The sequence below is a fragment of the Musa acuminata genome, chromosome BXJ3-7 (genome assembly GCF_036884655.1).
Source record: "Musa acuminata AAA Group cultivar baxijiao chromosome BXJ3-7, Cavendish_Baxijiao_AAA, whole genome shotgun sequence".
NCBI lineage: Eukaryota > Viridiplantae > Streptophyta > Magnoliopsida > Zingiberales > Musaceae > Musa > Musa acuminata.
In genome coordinates this window covers 10,778,703-10,800,898 of record NC_088355.1, presented here as the reverse complement: position 1 = coordinate 10,800,898, position 22,196 = coordinate 10,778,703, and the positions used below count along the sequence as shown (strand labels likewise).

The 22,196-nt window shown below is 46.4% G+C and overlaps 1 protein-coding gene and 1 long non-coding RNA gene across 3 annotated transcripts; both read left to right on the top strand.

Moving 5' to 3' along the window:
• The first annotated feature begins 222 nt into the window (after positions 1–222).
• On the top strand, positions 223–13,946 carry LOC108953439 (uncharacterized). Of its 2 annotated transcripts, none has more exons than XR_001979165.2 (4): positions 223–756; positions 860–2,207; positions 12,698–12,936; positions 13,011–13,946. It is a non-coding gene; the product is annotated as an uncharacterized LOC108953439 (long non-coding RNA). The 2 variants fall into 2 exon arrangements; XR_010498213.1 differs by having other exon boundaries at positions 232–756; positions 860–1,071.
• A 3,220-nt stretch (positions 13,947–17,166) lies between these two features.
• On the top strand, positions 17,167–18,878 carry LOC135643082 (WRKY transcription factor 22-like). Its single transcript, XM_065159638.1, has 3 exons — positions 17,167–17,772; positions 17,861–17,974; positions 18,074–18,878. The coding sequence occupies exons 1-3, from the start codon at positions 17,384–17,386 to the stop codon at positions 18,681–18,683; spliced, it is 1,113 nt and encodes a 370-aa protein (XP_065015710.1). The 5' UTR covers positions 17,167–17,383; the 3' UTR covers positions 18,684–18,878.
• Positions 18,879–22,196: the final 3,318 nt, after the last annotated feature.

The following is a 22,196-nucleotide window of genomic DNA, read 5'->3' as shown; positions in this document are numbered from 1 at the left end:
AGTCCAAGGAGTTAATGTAAAGATATTTCATGATTTAAATAATTCTAGTTAAGTCCGTGATAAGTCATTCTTAGTTAAGTCTGTGATATTATGATTAATAATGTGTAAATCTGTGTTGTCTCTTAGAATCATATTGTTATGTATACTGTTTAGTATCAGCTATGTTCTTTTGATCACATTTTAATGCGAGGAGGGTTTGTTATGTTCAGCTGTGATGTGCATTGAGATTAGTGACTAGAATTCGGACAGGGGTGCACAACCGAGAATCCCGATTCCCCGTCACAGGTCTTAACCGTGAGGGCTCATCCTAAGGTGCCACCCGCGCGGCATCATCTACGGCGTGCCTCGCGATCGCTGCACCTGTCACATCGCCGTCTATGGCCGCAATGGCCCCCTCCGCCTCCGACCGACCTCACCGCGACGACGGGCAGCCTCTTCCTCCTTCGCTTCTTTTCGTTCAAACCCAGTCGCGCCATCCCGGCGGAAAAAGCGCATATGGCCTCTCCGCCAGGCGGATCTTCGTCGATGACCATGCCGCTTCTCCCCGCCTGGTCCTGGCGCGGCGTCGTCGTCGCCGTCGTCGGTTATCAGGATCCTTGCCTCGGGGACGATGATAGAGGGGATCGTCTCGTGCTCCAAGTACGGAGGTGGCCCTGCTTTTGTCGGGCTGGTCTTCAGTACGCTCGATCCATTCAGCAGGGGGTTCATGGTGATCACCTTCTGATTCGATATCCGCTTCATCTTCATCTCCAAGAGGTCAAACCCTATCTCTTTCCATTTTCTTGTGATTGGATTCCGTTCAACCTGTAATAGGGTAAGATGAAACTCTTATGACACTCTTTAATTGCTGTCTCTGCAGAAAAAAAGATAGATGAATTGTCAATTGAGATTGTTCTCTGTGAGAGGCGTGTGTGCGCATGCACGCATTGTGATGTCTCTCTCTTCTCTTGGTAATGGGCGATTGGCATGCTCTAACACACAGGTTTCTGTATGTTTATTTCTTAGCTTGAGAAAAAAGGAGCGCAGGAAAGTCCAAATAGATTTGTCGGATGCTATTGTTCTCTATCAGAGGCATGTGACAACGTTGTTTTACTTCAAGTTCAACTAGGCACCTTTTTCTGATTCAAGTGCTTCTACAGCATTTCCTTCTCGTCGATGCTTTAATTCTAATCGCAGTTTAAATAGTTTCTTTCTGTTAATATCTGTGCTTAAACAAATTTAACATTTGATGATACTTTGTGTACTCATGATTCCATGTAGGCCTATCCACAGTTTTGGTTCGAACTGGTATGACGGTTCACCAGTTACAAGCCAAATCGGAACCAGCCCTAGGAGGTTCAGTTTTGGTTCATAGGTTTAGAAAACAGGAACCATCTGTTCCGAAACTGACGACTGTAGTTTTAAATTATTTTTTATTATTCAACAACAATAATCAGAACCGGCGATTCTGGTGTCGGTTCGAACCATCGATTCTGTAATTTTGAATTATTTTTTATTATTCAACAATAAATTTATAATTTTTCATGTTGTAAAATATTTTAATTAAAAATAATAAAAAAACTGGTGGTTCGAATCGGAACCGCCTGGCGCTTGCTGGTTCGGTTCCGGTTCCTAGTTTTGGGGAACCGGAACCGTTGGTTCCGGAACCAAAGCGGCTGGTTCTGGAACCAGAACTGTGGTCAGGCCTGATTCTAGGTTTATGCTATGCTTCTTTGAAAAAAGTTTGCTGGAGAGCATCCTTGATGCTTCAGTTGATTATCACATTTTTTTAGCCAAAACTGACACATGCAATGGCAGCAGGATGTTAATTATTGATAAATTGACAGCAAATGTAATCGAGAAATACAGTGACCTCTTGTTTGAGCCTCCAGAGATGCTACTACACCTGCACAAGTTTTCTTTTTATGCATTTTAGTTTATTTCTGATCTTTACTCAGAGATATATTAATATATTGTCCAGGTTTTTGCTCTTATTTCTATTCTTTTTATACTATCACATCAACATCAGTCTTGCTGCTCATGAAGCACAGGATCAACAAATGATGGATGAAATGGGACAATATGGAATACCACTTAGTGTCTTGTCAACCATTGCTGAGATTCAGTTTCTTGATGTTGTTGACAAAGTACTAGAAAACAGAGTGTTTGAGAAAAACCTCTGGTATTCAGCTTAAATTTCCTCATCTGGTTGACTCATTTGAAGAAAGGTATGTAAGTTGCTCTGTGATAGCAAGCAGTTCATATCCTGATGACTTAATTCCAGGTCATTTTTTGTTTTCACTTCAAATGGACATCCATGACCTTGGCTCAATCAGAGTTTGATTGCCACTGAGATAATAAGCACTGGGCCATGGCTTTATTGTACAAGTTCAGCTTGCAAGTTATTAGGCTTGCAACTGAACTGCCTTCATGGCCTAGCTGCCACTGCTCTTGCGATCCCTGTCTATGTGGCCTTTGGCACTCTGTAATAACATTATTTGTTTCCTCTTTGCCCTTGCTCGGTTGGTGTAGTTACGTGTGAAATGAAACAAAATGTTTCTTTCATGGTTCTTAGGTAACTAGTGAATCACAGGTTGTTCAAGTTTTTTTTTCTCAAAGGGCAAGAAAAATTGTTATTATACAGTTCTTCACAGCCTGTTTGGATGTAAAAAAGCCAGTTAGATATGGTTGTTTCTGAAACGTTTAGATCAAAGCCAGCTGTTCATGTTTTATATTAGAATAGATTATAGACTCATGATTTAGGCTAGCCTAATATCACAAAGAATCAGATAACCAAATGTCCTTTCATGTTATGCTATCGTATTTTTTATGGTCATCCATTGATCTACTACAAACCAAGATCGTCGCAATTGGTATCGCCTAGTTGCTTGTTGGTCGTTATTGTTTATTAGAGTTGACGTCCAGTCATGGACTTAGCTGGTTTTGCCTAAGTCGTGCGGTACTCTTGCGTGTCCGTCCGCAAAGGTCAGCCTCCCCGAAACCTCTTATGTCCCTTAGGACCCACAAAAGAGAGAATGGGTTAGAGAAAACGTTTCATTCGGGATCTACAAGCAAACATCTCCGAAACACTTCATAGACGATGCAAATTACAAACAGACTTTACAAGCTCTGAACAGTTGCACAACAAAGGGTAAAATTATCCATTACAGACCGAAAATCTCTCACACGTGTCCTCATGACACAACCTTTATTTACAAGCCTAAAACGGCCATCAACCTAACTAAAATGGGACTATTAAGCCTTCGGCCGTCCCTCTACATGTGGTACAAAGCATGAACATACCAAAAGACACGGACATACATAAGCATTACATCAAACATCCTGTTTAGAAGTTTGTCCGTGACATTCTCCCCCACTTATTCTTTCGACGTCCTCGTTGAAGCCTTTGTCGACACTGCAACTCCTCGCCTTTGCTGAGTCTTCAATCTTCTGCTCCAGCTGTAATGCGCCTCTTGACTCCCAGCTGCACTCCGCTGCTGTTTTTGAGTAGTCGAATCTTTAATCCGCCATGCTGCTTCAACTCGCCAATGACTCTGACTCTAGTGTGGGGTTGGGTGAGTTACGTTGATCTCTATTGGTTTCTGCGGATCCTCCAGATGAAGGAAAAGACCATCCTTACTGCGCCAGTCTCTCAAATGCCTCATGCTGCTTGAACTGGGTGGATGCTTGTTGGAGCTTTAACGAGCATCGTCTCGCAAACTTCTGAAGTTTTGGGTCCTTCCTCCACAAAATTTGCTCTTTGACTCTTCTTTCACTTAGTTGTCACATCCAAGTAGGTTCGTATCACTTCCGCTTTCGATTGACATTTCGTTGGGAAATGAAGCGGACAATCTACTCTCAGTAGCACTGATCACCGTTAGTGAGGATTTGACAACTATTGTCTTCCATTATCTTCGAAGGGTCTTTGAACTTGTGCAGAGCTCCTATGTTGGATAGATAAGAGAATTGGGGTACTCGGTTTCGCCCATTCTCTTAAGGGTTAAGAAGGCAAAGGTTACTTGACTTCGCCCGCCTCCTCGAGGTTGTACTCCATGCATCGAGCTGGTTACTAGCCTTCGCCTGCTCTTTGCTCACACTTCTGAAGCACTTGAAGTGTTTGCACTCCTTGCGTTGAGTTAGTTACTATTATTCACCTTCTCAATGCCATCGAACTTCTGGAATGCAGGAAGTTTTCGTCCCAACTTTGAGTAATTCTCTCATAGGTTTGGTCGCCTCTGGGATTGTACCGTCTTATCCATCAACCCTGCCGCCTACTCCACTGAGTAGCAAAGGTACAGCACCGCGTACTGCCTGTTTCGTTCCTTGGTTATGCACTCTTGGATGACCCGAAGTCCTTCACTTTCAGCTATCTTGATGAGAAGCTCATTGACACCGGTCTTACGAAGTTCCTCGGCCTCTGCCCTTCAGCCTTGTCTCAGTGCTTAGAGATTGCCTCTGCATGCTCCACCTCCTCGGCCCCCTTTCACGACCAAGCTGACACGGACTTAGCTGGTTTTGCCTAAGTCGTGCGGCACCCTCGCGCGTCCGTCCGCAAAGGTCAGCCTCCCATTGTCCCTTAGGACCAACAAAAGAGAGAACGGGTTAAAGAGAACGCCTCAATCGGGATCCACAAGCAAACATGTCCGAAAAACACTTCATAGACAATGCAAATTACAAACAGACTTTACAAGCTCTGAACAGTGGCACAACAAAGGGTAAAATGGTCCATTACAGACCGAAAAGCTCTCGCACGTGTCCACATGACATAACCTTTATTTACAAGCCTAAAGAGGCCACCAACCCAACTAAAATGGGACTTATAAGCCTTCGGCTGCCCCTCTACACGCTGTACAAGGCATGAACATGCCAACAGACACAGACAGATATAAGCATTACATCAAACATCCTGTTTCAAAGTTTGTCCGTGACATTCTCCCCCACTTATTCCTTCGACGTCCTCGTCGAAGCCTTTGTGAACACTGCAACTCTTCGCCTTTGCTGAGTCTTCAATCTTCTGCTCTAGCTGCAATGCGCCTCCTGGCTCTCAGCTGCTCTCCGCTGCTGTTTTTGAGTAGTCGAACCTTTGATCCGCTATGCTGCTTCAACTCGCCAATGACTCTGACTCTGGTGTGGGGTTGGCTGAGATGTATTGATCCTCGTTGATTCCTACGGATCTACCAAATGAAGGAAAAGACAATCCTTACTGCGCCAGTCTCTCAAAATTTCCACATGCTGCTTGAACTGGGTGGATGCTTGTTGGAGCTTTAACGAGCATCGCCTCGCAAACTTCTGAAGTTTTGGGTCCTTCCTCCACAAAATCTGCTCATTGACTCTTCTTTCGGTTAGTTGTCACATCCAAGTAGGTTCGCATCACTTCCGCTTTCGATTGACATTTCGTTGGGAAATGAAGCGGACAATCTACTCTCAGTAGCACTGATCACCGTCGGTGAGGATTTGACAACTTTTGTCTTCCATTATCTTCGAAGGGTCTTTGAACTTTTGCAGGGCTCCTCTGCTGGATAGATAAGAGAATTGGGGTACTCGGTTTCGCCCATTCTCTTAAGAGTTGAGAAGGCAAAGGTTACTTGACTTCGTCCGCCTCCTCGAGGTTGTACTTCATGCATCGAGCTGGTTACTGGCCTTCGTCTGCTCTTTGCTCACACTTCTGAAGCACTTGAAGTGTTTGCACTCCTTGCGTTGAGTTAGCTACTGTGATTCACCTTCTCAATGCCATCGAACTTCTGGAATGCGGGAAGTGTTCACCCCAACTTGGAGTAATTCTCTGATAGATGAGGTCGCCTCTGGGATTGTACCATCTTCTCTATCAACCCTGCCGCCTACTCCACTGAGTAGCAAAGGTACAGCACCGCGTACTGCCTGCTTCATTCCTTGGTCGTGCACTCTTGCATGACCCGAAGTCCTTCACTTACGGCTATCTTGATGAGAAACTTGTTGACACCGGTCTTACGAAGTTTCTTGGCCTCTGCCATTCAGCCTTGTCTCGGTACTTGGAGATTGCCTCTGCATGCTCCACCTCCTCGGCCCCTTTCACGACCAAGCGCTCTCCCTCCGTGAGAGCAAGGGATCAATGACTTTCACGGAAGTCCCGCCTCTACGGTACCATGGCGCTGCTATGCCCATGACCCTACTATCCATCTGCTCGCATCTGTATCCATTTTCTTCACGATCAGTAGATATGTCTCCGTGGCACTCCTTTGAGTCCACCTCCATTCTGACTGATGCTTGATTTTGGGTAGCTAAGTCCCTCTGGACTCGTCGTCGCTTCCTCGCCCCTTTCGACCTCCTGCTTCAACACCTCTGTGTTCTCCAAGCAGTCTGTTTGGTCGATGGAAAGACAGACTGCAACTCTCATGCATGGCCTCTGCCATCACATTGTAGGGTTTGCACCGATTCTGTTCTCCTTAGCTTCCTTGGTAGCAACGTTCGCTTACTCGACCTTGTCCCCTGACTTGTCGGGCTCCCTTAAGCGAATATGAGCTCTGGAGCAGTCCAACTCTCCACCTGCTTCGATCATACCTCTGCATGATCAAGTTCCTCCCATGGAAATCAATGGTACTTGCATTCGAACTTTTCCCTTGGTGGAACCCAGCCCCCATATGCTGATGACCAAGGCTTTCATCCGAAGCAAAATTCGATGCACGCATGGAAGACCCGCCTCTGCGGTACCATGGCCTTCACTCCTTGAATCCATAGCCCTTCTTGCCGTCATGTTGTTCACCGAAGTGGAGCTCCCAGTAGCTCCCGATCATACCTCCATATGATCTCATCCCTCACGGGACTCAGTCATGTGTATCGCATTGCCACGAACTGTTCCACCACGATCCGCTGCACCATGTCGTCTCCTGGTGACATCTCCATTGCATTCTGATCCTTGTGGAATAAACTCGAATTGTGAACCCTCCATGTGTGGCCTCTGCCAATACATCGCAGGGTCTCCTCCACCTTCGATTTTGTTTGCTCCTTTGGCAATCGACCTTCATCGACCCACTCTTGGGTCACACCTAGATGAAGCACCGCTCTAGGACAGTCCGTCGCCTAGTAGCTCCCGAAGTCTGCCAACTTCACTATAATTTGTGTACCATTGTTTGGATCCTGGGCCTCTGCCCCTACCAGCACAATCTTCGCTGCGCACCGCTTCCTTCATAGCAACTCGAATGGCAACACTGTGGCATATTCTTCAAGAGTATCCGCCTCTACGTCATCTTGCCCCGTGCTAAGGCCTTCTGAACCCAACTTCGCCTCCGCAAATTGAGTCGCCTTAGTTCCTCCATCAAATGCTTCTCCGAGATAAGGTGCATGTGCCCCGAAGCTCCCTTCGTCTTTGGCACCATGCAAGATGAGTCCACTCCGTCAGAATGAAGGACCCATGGAACAACATGATCCTACTCTTGCCTCTGCAAGAGTTCATGTCCTTAACCTCTGTCTAAGAAAAGCACTGTGCCTCTGCTCCATGTTCCAACTTCTATGCTGGCTCCCTTCATGCGACTTGGGTACTTCGCCAAGTTACACCCAAGTTGCTCCGCTCCTCGTTTTTGCATTGAGTCGATGGTGGCTCTCGCACCCACCATTTCACGGGTCAGCCCTCCCTTGAGTCCGATCTCCACATCGACTCCAAGTGTACCTTCATAAGTTGCTTTAGGTCGCTCCCCCACTTGATCTCGCAATGCATCCACCAATGCATTCTCTCAAGCGAGATCATGTGACGACTCCTCGCCGCTTGCTCAGTCCATCGAGCTTCGTGGAGTTGTTGTTTGTTGAGGTACTCCTCCTCAACATGTGAGGTCCATGTCACATGATTCTCCCTCTGGAGAGCCGAGACTTATCCCTCCTGGATAACTGTCCCGTTGGAGCAACATCTCTCTTCGTTTTGGAGACCACCATCCCCTTGGACTACTCCGAACTGCTGAACAAACTGTGCACTGTTCTGCCTCCTGCAAATGCACTTGCTAGATTGCGACTTCATGTCAATACAGCCCCCGCTGCACCCCTCAAGGCCTAGCAACATGCCGAACTCGTTGCACACTTCAGCCTCCGACGGACGTATCCTTCACATGTCGAAGAGAAAGTTTCAATGCTCCATGGCGCCGAGTTTCGGTCGCCTTGGGATGGCCACGAACATTCCATCGTCCGCATACAAGCCCATGCATGAGTACCAAATTCTTCTAGTTAGCAATTCCCCTCACCTCTGTGAGCTTTGCATAACTCTTTTGGTCGTTGAGCAACTCATTCCACCTTGCATAGTCTCATTCTTGCCAAGCGCCTCGCTTGCCTAGAGCACCATCAAGTATAGTTGTCAACGTTGAGCTGTAGCTCAAACTCAGCCATCCCAACCTTTGTGCGCTCCAAATTCTTCCAAGCTTGCCTGTTCTCGTGGTGCCTCTTGCGCGAAGGGTTGGCCATTCCTCTGAATGCCAATCTCAGATGCCCGCTCCTCTGAGAGACTCTTTTCCCTACATCTCCATGCCCGGTTTCCCTCAAACGGTCGCGCGTGTGCTGACTGCCCTCAACGCAGCCCCGCTAGGTCCCCCACGTTTGCATGTCAAGTGTTTCTATGAGTGCTTGTCCCGGCTCTGATACCATATGACACGGACTTAGCTGGTTTTGCCTAAGTCGTGCGGCACCCTCGTGCGTCCGTCCGCAAAGGTCAGCCTCCCCGAAGCCTCCCATTGTCCCTTAGGACCAACAAAAGAGAGAACGGGTTAAAGAGAACGCCTCAATCGGGATCCACAAGCAAACATATCCGAAAAACACTTAATAGACAATGCAAATTACAAACAGACTTTACAAGCTCTGAACAGTGGCACAACAAAGGGTAAAATGGTCCATTACAGACCGAAAAGCTCTCGCACGTGTCCACATGACACAACCTTTATTTACAAGCCTAAAGAGGCCACCAACCCAACTAAAATGGGACTTATAAGCCTTCGGCTGCCCCTCTACACGCTGTACAAGGCATGAACATGCCAACAGACACGGACAGATATAAGCATTACATCAAACATCCTGTTTCAAAGTTTGTCTGTGACAAAGCGCTCTCCCTCCATGAGAGCAAGGGATCAATGACTTTCACGGAAGTCCCGCCTCTGCGGTACCATGGCGCTGCCATGCCCATGGCCCTACTATCCGTCGCCTCGCAACTGCATCCCTTTTCTTCAAGATCAGTAGATATGTCTCTGTGGCACTCCTCTGAGTCCACCTCCATTCTAACTGATGCTTGATTTTGAGTAGCTAAGTCCCTTTGGACTCGTTGTCGCTTCCTCGCCCCTTTCGACCCCCTGCTTCAACACCTCTGTGTTCTCCAAACAGCTCCCTTTGGTCGATGGAAAGACAAACTGCAACTCCCATGCATGGCCTCTGCCATCGCATTATAGGGTTTGCACCGACTCTCTTCTCCTTAGCTTCCTTGGTAGCAACGTTCGCTTACTCGACCTTGTCTTCTGACATGTCGGGCTCCCTTAAGCTAATATGAGCTCTAGAGCAGTCCAACTCTCCAGCTGCTTCGATCATACCTCTGTATGATCAAGTCCCTCCCATGGGACTCACTAGTACTTGCATTCGAACTTTTCCCTTGGTGGAACCCAGCCCCCATATGCTGATGACCAAGGTTTTCATCCGATGCAAAATTCGATGCATGCACGGAAGACCTGCCTCTGCAGTACCATGGCCTTCACTCCTTAAATCCATAGCCCTTCTTGTCGTCGTGTCGTTCACCGAAGTGGAGTTTCCAGTAACTCTCAATCATACCTCCATATGATCTAGTCCCTCACGGGACTCACTGGTACTTGCATTCGAACTTTTACCTTGGTGGAACCCAGCCCCCATATGCTCATGACCAAGGTTTTCATCCGATGCAAAATTCGATGCACGCACGGAAGACCCGCCTCTACGGTACCATGGCCTTCACTCCTTGAATCCATAGCCCTTCTTGCCGTCGTGTTGTTCACCGAAGTGGAGTTTCCAGTAACTCACAATCATACCTCCATATGATCTAGTCCCTTACGGGACTATGTCGTGTGTATCGTATTGCCACGAACTGTTCCACCACGATCCGCTGCACTATGTCGCATCCTGGTGACATCTTTATTGCATTCTGATCCTTGTATGATGAACTCGAATTGTGAACCCTTCATGTGTGGCCTCTGCCAATACATCGCAGGGTCTCTTCTACTTTCGATTTTGTTCGCTCCTTTGGCAATCGACCTTCATCCACCCACTCTTGGGTCACACCTAGATGAAGCACCGCTCTAGGATAGTCCGTCGCCTAGTAGCTCCCAAAGTCCCCCGACTTCGCTGCAATTAGTGCCCCATTGTCTGGATCCTGGGCCTTTGCCCCTACCAGCACAATCTCCGCTGCGCACCGCTTCTTACCTAGCAACTTGATTTGCAACACTGTGGCATATTCTTCAAGAGTACCCGCCTCTGCGTCCTCTTGCCCCGTGCTAAGTTTTTCTGAACCTAACTTCGCCTCCGCAAATTGAGTCGCCTTAGTTCCTCCATCAAATGCTTTTTCTAGATAAGGTGCATGTGCCCAGAAGCTCCCTTCGTCTTTGGCACCATGCAAGATGAGTCTGCTCCGTCAGAATGAAGGAGCCATGGAACAACATGATCCTACTCTTGCCTCTACAAGAGTTCATGTCCTTGACCTCTGTCTAAGGAAAGCACTGTGCCTCTGCTCCATGTTCCAACTTCTATACTGGCTCCCTTCATGCGGCTTGGGTACTTCGCCAAGTTACACCTAAGTTGTTCCGCTCCTCGTTTTTGCATTGAGTCGATGGTGGCCCTTACGCCCACCATTCCACAGGTTAGCCCTCCCTTGAGTCCGATCTCCATATCGACTCCGAGTGTGCCTTCATTTGAGTTGCTTTGGGTCGCTCCCCCACTTGATCTCGCAATGCATCCACCAATGCATTCTCTCGAGCGAGATCATGCAACGACTCCTCGCCACTTACTCAGTCCATTGAGCTTCTTGGAGTTGTTGTTTATTGAGGTACTCCTCCTCAACATGTGAGGTCCGTCCCACATGATTCTCCCTCTGGAGAGCCGAGACTTATCCCTCCTGGATAACTGTCCTGTTGGAGCAACATCTCTCTTCGTTTCGGAGACCACCATCCCCTTGGACTACTCCGATCTGCTGAACAAACTGTGCATTGTTCTGCCTCCTGCAAACGCACTTGCTAGATTACGACTCCACGTTAATACAGCCCCCGCTGCACTACTCAAGGCCTAGCAACATGTTGAACTCGTTGCACCCTTCAGCCTCCTACGGACGTATCCTTCACATGTCGAAGAGAAAGTTTCAATGCTCCATAGCGCCGAGTTTCGGTCGCTTTGGGATGGCCACGAACATTCCATCGTCTGCATACAAGCCCATGCATGAGTACCAAATTCTTCGAGTTAGCAATTCCCCTCACCTTTGTGAGCTTTGCATAACTCTATTGGTCGTTGAACAACTCATTCCACCTTGCATGGTCTCATCCTTTACCAAGCACCTCGCTTGTCTTGAGCACCATCAAGTATAGTTGTCAACGTTGAGCCATAGCTCAAACTCAGCCATCCCAACCTTTGTGCGCTCCGCATTCTTCCAAGCTTGCCTGTTCTCGTGGTGCCTCTTGCGCGAAGGGTTGGCCATTCCTCTAAATGCCAATGTCAGATGCCCGCTCCTCCGAGCGACTCCTTTTCCCTACATCTTCATGCCCGTTTTCCCCTAAACGGTCGCGCGTGTGCTGACTGCCCTCAACGCAGCCCTGCTAGGTCCCCCACGTTTGCATGCTAAGTGTTTTTATGAGTGCTTGTCCCGCTCTGATACCATATGTCACGGACTTAGCTGGTTTTGCCTAAGTCGTGCGACACCCTTGCGTGTCTGTCCGCAAAGGTCAGCCTCCCCGAAGCCTCCCATGTCCCTTAGGACCCACAAAAGAGAGAATGGGTTAGAGAAAACGCCTCATTCGGGATCCACAAGCAAACATATCCGAAAACACTTCATAGACGATGCAAATTACAAACAGACTTTACAAACTCTAAATAGTTGCACAATAAAGGGTAAAATGGTCCATTACAGACCGAAAATCTCTCACACGTGTCCTCATGATACAACCTTTATTTACAAGCCTAAAGCGGTCACCAACCTAACTAAAATGGGACTATTAAGCCTTCAGTCGTCCCTCTACATGCTGTACAAAGCATGAACATACCAAAAGGCACGGACATACATAACCATTACATCAAACATCATGTTTAAAATTTTGTCTGTGACAGTCCGGCTGGTTAGAGAGAGGGATTTAGGTGGAGATGCATGGCTGTACAATTCTAAATCTCTAATGTCTTTCTGTTTTAGGTGTATACGACGACAATTAATTTTTATGATCTGGCTTGTGGAGGGTAATTGGAGAGATGCAGTTTAGGATTCAATTCAAAACCAAAACCAAAAACAATAAGAACAGAAAGGAAAAGGAGAAAAGAAAAACGAAAGAAGATGGAAAGAAAAAAAGAAAGTCTCATTGGTCATCTGGTTGCTACTATCAATTTAAAATCTTGTATATCTTACTGAGATGCCCCATCTTATTGAATTGTGCTGTATGTTAGCAAGTCTTGTATTTGTTAATTGATCTGTTTCTATTTGTGTCATCTTGTTCATTATTTCTTCGTTTGATTTCATTATGGTATGTGGTAGTACTGTACGGTTGGTTTTTCCTTTCAGGAGTGCCACTTCATCGTTAAGGTCTCCTTCGTTGGCCACCACAGTTCCAAATACTAAGGCTTTAATAAAGAGCGACCCAGTTTGCAATTTGATACTTGGAACTTGGTTCATATGATAACCTACAAGGATGCCATGCTCAGTCACGAAGTCAACCAATTTTTAACCTCCATTTCTATATCCCTGGTCTAGACAACAACAGAAACGGCGATTCTTGACAACCAGACTAAGTCAAATTCAAGGTTTGGTGTTCTTGTTCTGGATCCTCATTTTGGTCTTAGTTTGTGGATTTGATCATTAATTTTACTGTGCCTAGATCTGAAGGTGTTGCCCCGAATGAACTTTCACTGATCCCCTTCTTCCAAAGATCACAATGGTTGGCATCGCGATGGGTGATGGGCAGATGACCAAAGCAAACTTGAAGAAGACGATGAAATACCTGACAAAGGGGTTAGAGCAAGCAAACCACCAATGAAAACTCATCCAAGAAATGGATCCTCTGTTCACAGCAAATGTGGTTGGTTACTTTTGACATCACAAGGCTGGGCTCTTTCTGACGTAGAAAACACTGAAATAACTTACCATGTTCCTGATCCATTCTTGACTCATGCCGCACGAGTACACTCTTATAAAGGGACTCGATTGGGGAGACTCATCTTTGTTGCCAAGCAATAAATCTTGTGGTAAGTGGGGGACAGCAGGGGTTGATCACTGATCCAATTCCACTCTTAGGTATCTGGACATACTACCAGGTGGGGAGCCAATGGTTAAGCATGCATACTGTGGATATCCACTATATCTCTTTCAATTTCGGAAGGCGGATTTACCTGCCATATAAGTTCACGGTGGCACCGGCACCAACCATGGCCGTCAGGTTGCTGTGTGGTAGCTGCTATGCAACATACAGTCCCAAGAAGATCATGTTGGAGGCTCGATGTCAGTACCGCTGATTCGTGGAATGAACACCGAAGTCGACCGCAGGCTAATCAGGTATTGTTATCCAGCACATTTCTAAGTCTATGCCGTATGCCATCTCAGGAATCACTGATGCTATAAACAGTTGCAATGTGGCCTCTGGACCCTGTTCATGGGGCACCACCATTCATCCAGATCACGACCACTTCGGGTGCCATCCTCGTAATAATTCGAGCTTTTCGGCGTGGAGCCGAGTGTTGTTACAACAGTTATATGCACTAGGGTGATGCTCTTGCTTGTGAAGCAATGATGGGAATAACTCTTTTCCCTTTATATATTTGTGTGTGTGTGTGTTATCTGATTCTGTCAGCTGGAGTGATGTTGATAAAACTATCGACAGGAATTAATGGACAAAAGATAATAATGAGATTCGGGGAGGATCTGAGGCTGTATATAGCCACTGATTTGGTGGGCATGGAGACAGTTCCGAGTGCTTTCCTGCTGGGCATATCCTTCTTTCTCTGGCCATGTTTTTGCCGCAATTCCACTACAAAGTGGCGTGCACTTTTGATGGAGGGATGGATCTGTGTGTGATTGGTTGAGGCTGCGACTGAGTGGTTGTCCTCTGGTCGCATAGACGGAAGTAATAGTCTTCTTCTTCTCTTTTTCTTCCTCTATTATGTTGATTTCATTAGTGCAATATTCTTCTCCTGATTAACAAAAAGAAGTGTTTAATAGCCTAAAGAGGAATAGTTTGGGGGCATAAATTCTCTACCTCTTAGGCGACTTCGGGAATCAGAACAAAGATGTTGCTGCAGTCGTAATTGTCTGTAGAGTCAAAAGAAGGTTTGTCTCTGGTGCTCTTTAGTTGGTATGAGTTGTTGTACATGACATATACAATCTTATACGGATATCAATCATAGGAAAGGGAACATATAATTGCAAGTAGTATAACTTCGTTGTTATAGTTGTACATGAAAAACATCACGAACATTTCGATTAGGATGGTATTCTACTCGATATGTTCTTTTTTATTCTATTAAAAATTTATTTCATTTTTGGATCCGAGACATTCATAGCATTGGGTTGGGGTCTATCTCCTGCATGGGGGTGAGGTTCTAAATCAATCAATCCATGCATGCGTGCGTGCGTGCGTGCGTGCGGGCGGGGAATCCTCTCCTCGCTGGGAGCCATGGATCCACCCAGATGTCATCTTCCATGCGACTCACCCACCTTTTCGAGATGAGAGAAGAGGGGAAACGCCGAGCCAAAGAGCAGTCGCCGCTCGATTCCAGAGTCATGGGGTGTGGGGTTACCACATGGCACAGCGGTTAAAGCCTCTTGACCTCGTCGTCACTACTAAGGCCCCTTCGTCTTTTTGTCCGAGGCGATGGCCGCCTAGGGTTTTGCAGCGCTGCTGCTGCTACTAGGGCGCGTACGTGCCTAAGCCTGGGGATCCCTACGACGCGGCCGTATGGTCGATGGTGGCATGCTTCACTGGTTGTGACTGTCACCCAGCTTTTATCTCACGGAGAGGAGGACCCCAGGTGGATAGGGGCTGTTGCATGTATCTACATATATGTGATCTTAGCATCATCCCAACACGTAACCCAGTACAGAATCTAGCTCACTATGCTTCCTTTAAATGGCCTACAGCCCTCCCTCGTTCGATGCCCCCATATGAACACTGCAGCGACTGTGTGATGGCGACTGTGTGATGGATGTGAAGGAAGAAGAACATGGCGCCCAACCCCCCCCCCCCTCTCTCTCTCTCTCTCCATACGGCGGAAACCTTTCCATGTAAATCTACAGTAGTGAGTTCATATCATCTTACGTTACTTACACGATTAAATATTTGAAGAACAAGACTCCGACGTTGGATTCTCCTTACTGTTCCCTTCCGACATGAGAATTCACCGGGTTGACTTTTTTTTGGGTGCCATGCACGTGACACGGGATCGTACGTTGAATCCTTCTTGTCGCAAGGCATCGCCGCTTGATTCCATCACCTTTTTCTTCTTGCGAGGCTCGGTGAAGTCTCTCTCTAAACATTAACATCTAAGCTGCGGTATGAATCGATACATCCATTTCGAATGATATGTGAACATGACATATATCGATTCGAAAAGTTTATATACTGCTGATTACTACTTATATATTAATGAACATCAAAAAATGCATAGATCCCATAACAATTTCGGTAGCATGTGAACACCCATAAACAGCAGTCAGGTACAGCACAGAGCTTTCAGAGCATGCATATTTATGAGGAAGCATGGCAACATTGTACAACGATGCACCAATGTTGAGGTGCTTAGAACACCTTCTTAATCAGTTCGAGTGCAAATATGCTTCTCATTTACTAACACAGCAGCAGCTGATGGAGACCAGTGTAGATTAGGATATCTATATGTTCCGCGATGTCCAGCCTTTGCTGCAAAAGACCATGCTACATGAATGACTACTGGTTGCAGCTGGTCCCTGCTCTACTGCTAGAGAGAAGAGAGAGACAGAGAGTGTGAGAGAGTACAATATATTCTCTACTCACTCACTATGATCTTTTTAAGACCATGATGGTAAAAGAAAAAGGAACATACATACTGGTCCCCTTACCAGAGTATATATATATATATATAGAGAGAGAGAGAGAGAGAGAGGGAGAGAGAGAGCGGTGGTGAAGGGTCCATCACATCATCGAAAGGCTGCCTTATAAATCCTCAATCAATACATCTACACCATTCCCGATGTATCTTTTACGCCTTTGTCTTTGTGCGTCTGTCTGTCCGCCAGTCTCTCATCCCTAACCAAAGGGGGGAGGCGTTCTTCGGCCACTGTTCTTCGGCTAAATTGGCTTCCTCGAGTGATAGGTAGATGCAAACTTAGCCTGTTGATGTGCTCTGATTTCACATTGGATCCAAACATCATTTGAGGTGGGTTTTGGGACCTAAAAAGTGGTTGACTATGTAGACGCGTGAGAAGATTAAAGGAAAAAAACAGATCCTTTGACCACCAATTAATTGAAAGCTCCTTTTACGCTTGACATCACGAGTAGATCTCTCTAAATCTATGCTATGGGCACAGATTTATCGTGTTTGTAGTGGGAGAACCAATGTCTCGAGACCCTCAAACGAAATCTAATGTGCATGCAGTTATTTTAGGTTCGGGTGGAGAGAAACCTCCGAAGTGGAGTCAAATCGAATGGGATTTTGTTCGGACCGTTCAATTTTACCCATAAAAGACACGAAAGGTGGGCCCCACAGTCCCTCCCCTCGCCTCCCCGCTTGCTTTTTGTTTCCACGTGCAGTGCACGCGTCCTCTGGTGGCGAGGCCCGCGTACAGTCTCCGACGTATAAAGATTATTTGTTCTCACCCCTTTGACTTTGGTCGAGAGGTCAAGTGGGCGTAAAAGTGATGGCGGTCTCCCGAAAACCACCGTGGGGGTTGGGCGGATTTGGGCGGAGGAGGCTCCCGATAGAGCGTCCATCACCACCCACCAAACACGCCACTTTTTGCCCAAATCTCAACCCTTTATATGTGAAAAGCTCGTGTCCACGCTTCCTCTCCACTCCTCTGCCCTTCCCCGAAAAGTCAGCGCCGCTCGCCTCTCTCTCTCTCTCTCTGTCTCCGTCTTCTCTCGGACTTCCGGCTTCCTCCCTTCCCTTGGTCAGCGCCGCCGTCTCGCTTCGCACGCGGCGGAGCATGGCTAGATAAGCGGAGCCCACCCCGGGTCAGATCTTCGTGGGAGCGCGCGCTGAGGTTTGTGGATTGAGGGGAATGGCAGACGATGACTGGGATCTTGGCGCGGTGGTAAGGAGCTGCAGGCCGTCGGGGGCGGCGGCGGCGCCGAGACAACCCTTCTCTTCGTTTCCTCCGCCGACGGTGCAGCTCGAGGCGGGGGAGGAGGCGGAGGGAGTTAAAGATGGCTCTTTTGTGGGTTTCCCGGATCTGTTCCGGAGTAGCGACGGTCTGCAGGAGCTGGAGGAGCTCTGCAAGCCCTTCATCCCTAAAGTCCGGCAGCAACCGCAGCAGCTGGCGCGGGCGAGCCCGTCGTCCGCTTCCCCTGCCTCCGCCGCTTCTGCCGTCGCCTTGCCGAGGCCGCATCAACCGCCGCCGTCGAGGCAGCATCACCGGCCTGCCCCCCAGATCGCCCGCTCCAAACGAAGGTAAGAGGATACGACTGCCTCACGGCCGTCATCCATCTCGTCCTTCTTCGCATGCGGCTCAGATCGATATTTGGTTGGGTGATCCCAGGAAGAACCAGCAGAAGAAGGTGGTGTGTCACGTCCCCGCCGCCGGGCTCTCCTCCGACGTGTGGGCGTGGCGGAAGTACGGCCAGAAACCCATCAAGGGATCTCCTTATCCTCGGTAAGCCAAGCTTATCGACGTCCTTTCTACCTCTGTGGCTCGAGATGAGCAAGAAAGGAGCTAACTATGTGCTTGTTTCTTCCCTCGTGTGGGGAACAGCGGATACTACAGGTGTAGCAGCTCCAAGGGCTGCCTCGCCCGCAAGCAGGTGGAGCGCAGCCGGACAGACCCGGGCATGTTCATCATCACCTACACCGCCGAGCACAACCACCCCGTGCCCACCCACCGCAACTCCCTCGCCGGCAGCACCCGCCACAAGTTCCCTTCCACAACCCCCGCCGCCGCGGCAGAAGAAGACGGCGGCGGCGGTCGCCCTCCGCCCGGAAACCCGTCCTCCAGCCCCCCATCGTCGTCTACCGCCGCGGGGCTCTCCCCCAACACCCCCCTCACGGCCTCCATGGAGGACGAGCTCCTGCGCCGCCCGCCACAGGACGGGGACGACGCTGACGCCGACGACGGGGAGGACGAGGAAGTGGACGAAGACGAGGAAATGCTACTGGTGGAGGACATGGAGGTCATGGGCGAGGACGACCTGCTCTTCAGGGGCGGCGCGGAGGAATCTACTGGCCCCGCAGCCGCCGCCACGTCCGATACCACGCCGGAGGCAGCGGCGTTCTTCGGCGATGACGGCGAGTTGGGAGACCACTTCTTCCAACCGCCATGGCTGTCTAAAAGTAACAACGCGGCCACCGCAGCTGGTGGCAGCTGATGCCACTTCTTCTGTTCGTTCTTTCGCCGGCGGAGAATAGACAGAAGAGAGGAAAAGAAACAGAGTATGGAAGACAACATCGTATCCGTCCATTTTCGCTGATCACATATCTCCACCGTTAGTTTTCCTTTTTCTTTTCTTTAACTGTACACTGTACAGAGAATTATGAAGAAAAAATATTAGTCTCTTTCCTCTCTCTCTCTCTCTCTCTCTCTCTCTCTCTCTCTCTGTCAAATCGACTGAGCGTGGCAGTGTAATTCTACTGAATCGTTTCCTGTTTCTGCTGCTGCTGCTGCTGCTGTAAGACGAGTTCTTTCTCTATAATCACTTTCCTCAGTTTAATTGCTCATTTCAGGTTAGAGAAAAGAAGAAAAATCCTTAATTCTGAACACTTTCTTGTGTATTTTACAGATGCTTTTTCGATTCTGCCTTATCATCCCCTCAGTAATCAGCATCGCGCTGCAGATGCATCATATTAAATCTCTTTGACTTCTAGATTGGGTTTCGTATTGGGGAAGAAGCCGAACTGGTCAACGCGGATTGGTGAGTAAAGAATATGCTTCAAGGCAGCCGTACAGGAGTGCTCGAGGCAGTTCTTAATCCGACAAACCTAATTAATCGAACTAATTGATGACCAGACCATGGGATGAAAGCAAGGTAAGCAATGAAATTGTTCTTCCGATGAGCAATCTATGAAGGTAATTTATTTGGATTCACTCTGAATCCATCCAAGCAACAGAAACAAGAACAAGATCTTGTGTCAACTCATTCCATGACCATAAGATCTGTGCAGACTGAGGTGGGGAGGAGGAAAAGGATGGCCAACAGTTTCAGCATCGGCTGGGTGGCCAACAGTTGCCATATGCTCTCCTTGGAGAGGCAAACAAGCAGAACTCCACAAAAGCTTGCACATAGAAAAGCCAGCACAGTGGTGGCATGCGACTGCAACAGGAAGAATATGTGAGATTTGAGGTCTTGGGGCATTTGTGATTTGCCACTCTGCTACAGCTGCTTCTCACTCTACATTTATGATCTGGTGATTCTTTAGATGGACTCTTTATTCTCAGTCTCTGCTTCTTAACCATGTTACTGGTATTTCCTATATGTGTAACATCTCTATGTTTTCTGTTTCTGATACAAAAGACAGAATTATTTCTGATGTTTAAGGAGAAGTCAGAGTATGCATGCATTCATCTTGATTGAATATTAATTCAGAGTATCAGAAACAAAACATATCCTCCTCTTTTCAACCTATGTGTCATAGTTTTATTGGTAGAAAGATTTGTCTCTCATAGGGAAGGTTAGCTCAGAAAATATTCTGCACACTTCTCAGTTGCCTGATATGATATGTAGAACAGGTTGTAACAAAGCCATGCAGTAAATGCAGCTTCTAAAACTAATTTACTGACCATTAGGATCATAAAGATGATAGTAGAGGATTGAAACGTTGAGGATCTTGGAAACTTAATGTCAAACTCTTGATGAAAAGGTCAAAGTGACACTGAACCTTTAGATTTTGCATTTGGGTCTACAAGACAATATTTAGTCAACAAGCTTGAAGCATTCAGATCACATAGTCATAGCAGTCTGAAGTCAAATAAGAGAAAAGTAGCTTGTCAAAGACACCCCTTTTTTTTTCTCTCAGGAATTCATGGTTGTCTATGATGATAAGCAACCTCTCACCATCTCAAAAGTCATCCATTGGATTCACACAAGATCCACCTCTTATCCAAAGTGTCATAATAGAACATGAACCTTGCCCATGCTTTGACTTGACTTTGCGGTCCATCCCCTTGAAAACACTGTTCCAACCTCTCAAACTTTAGTTTTGCAAAGTCAGAGTTGATGCATTAACAATAGTCATATATATATATAATGCTAAGTTTTTCTCTCTGAATCAATGGTTGTATATAACACTCCCATAATATAGGATTGTGCCTATAATTTTCAATCTGCAGTCCAGAAACTGTTGGCTGATACTTGAACAAATTCCAAATGAACTGCTTTTAATTTTATGGGGATAAGAAAATTGAGTGTTCATGAAGGGTTGGAAGCTCATATCCCAATCATGACAAGGTCTTCTACAACTTGTCCAACCTCTTGTCTTGCATGCTCGTATCAATCAGCATCAACAAGACTATTCTGGCTGTATCAATAAATGAAGCTGTAGATGCATATTTGTCTTATTAGTATGTTGAGAGAAATGCACATGCAGATTAGTTCTTCCTCTGTTTTTCCCAATTATAGCTACTGTCAGGTAACCCAGGAACAATCAAGAATTATGCAGCTTCAGTTCTATCTGGTGCATTGTTCTTCCTCCATGCTTCCTTCTCCCAACTAATTCATTGTAGAGATCAAGAATTATGCAGCTTAAATTCTCTCAGTAGGGGACCTGTTCGAGACTAGAAATCTCAGATAACAACAAGGTTATGAGTACTGATAATATCATCTTCTTGCAGCCAAAGAAAGGCACCACATTTATTCCAAGAACCATGCTACTGTCATAACCCATGATGAGTCAATTTAAGTTGTCTCCTCAGATCAAGTTAAACTCACAAGTACATATGTTTGAAACATTTGAAGCATCAAATTTCCTTTCTTTTTGCAACTGAAGAACAACTGATCAGAAAAATTGGGCAAAAAATTTGGACAACAATGAAGTTATCAAATGCTTGATGAGTCTCTGAGTCTCTTCACCTTCAACTTTTTTCATCACTTTGATGCTTGCAGTAAATGGATTCTTTCATGACAGATTTGCATATAAAATGCAAACATAATTAGAGATCTGAGTCATTCAAAGTTAGCATTGGTAACATGGATAAGATCATGCTTGCAACCTAGATGCCAAGCTCACTCTTATTTGCTTTAAGCAAAGTGACTGCAGTACTGTTTCTTTTCTTTTTTCTTTTGTTTTTCTTTTCCTTTCTTTTCTTTTGAGGCAGATTGAAGCTAAGAATGTGTCTTTTGATTACCTGAAGAATAGAATATAATCTCTACACTAAACATATGCTTTATCTTTCCATGTGCTTCCTCTGATGACAAACATATCCATACTCACAAAGCCAAAAATAAATAAATAAAAGCCTTTAAAATAAGTTAAAAATCCAAATGAATCTTAATTGGTGGAAAACAACAGTCCACTAATATCTTGCAATCCAAAATCAATTTGGAAACTTTTCTCAGTACATGCTTGCATATGATAACCATACATGAATGATAAAACAACAATTACATGAAGTGATAGATTTTATCCTAAAACCCAATGCACATTATATTTCCTTGCAAACTTCAAACTTTAATGTGGCATATATGTCCCCCAACTGTAAAACACAGCTTAACCATTATTAATCATTATTATGAATTGATTTACAAATTTTAATTATTTAACATGTAAAATACCTAAAATGACCTCAATACCTTGAGCACAAGTCCCCCAGCGGGGGCATAAATGTAATTATGATATTTCTTAACAAATCCACGTTCAAGTTCGAGTTGTCAGACATAAACACAACG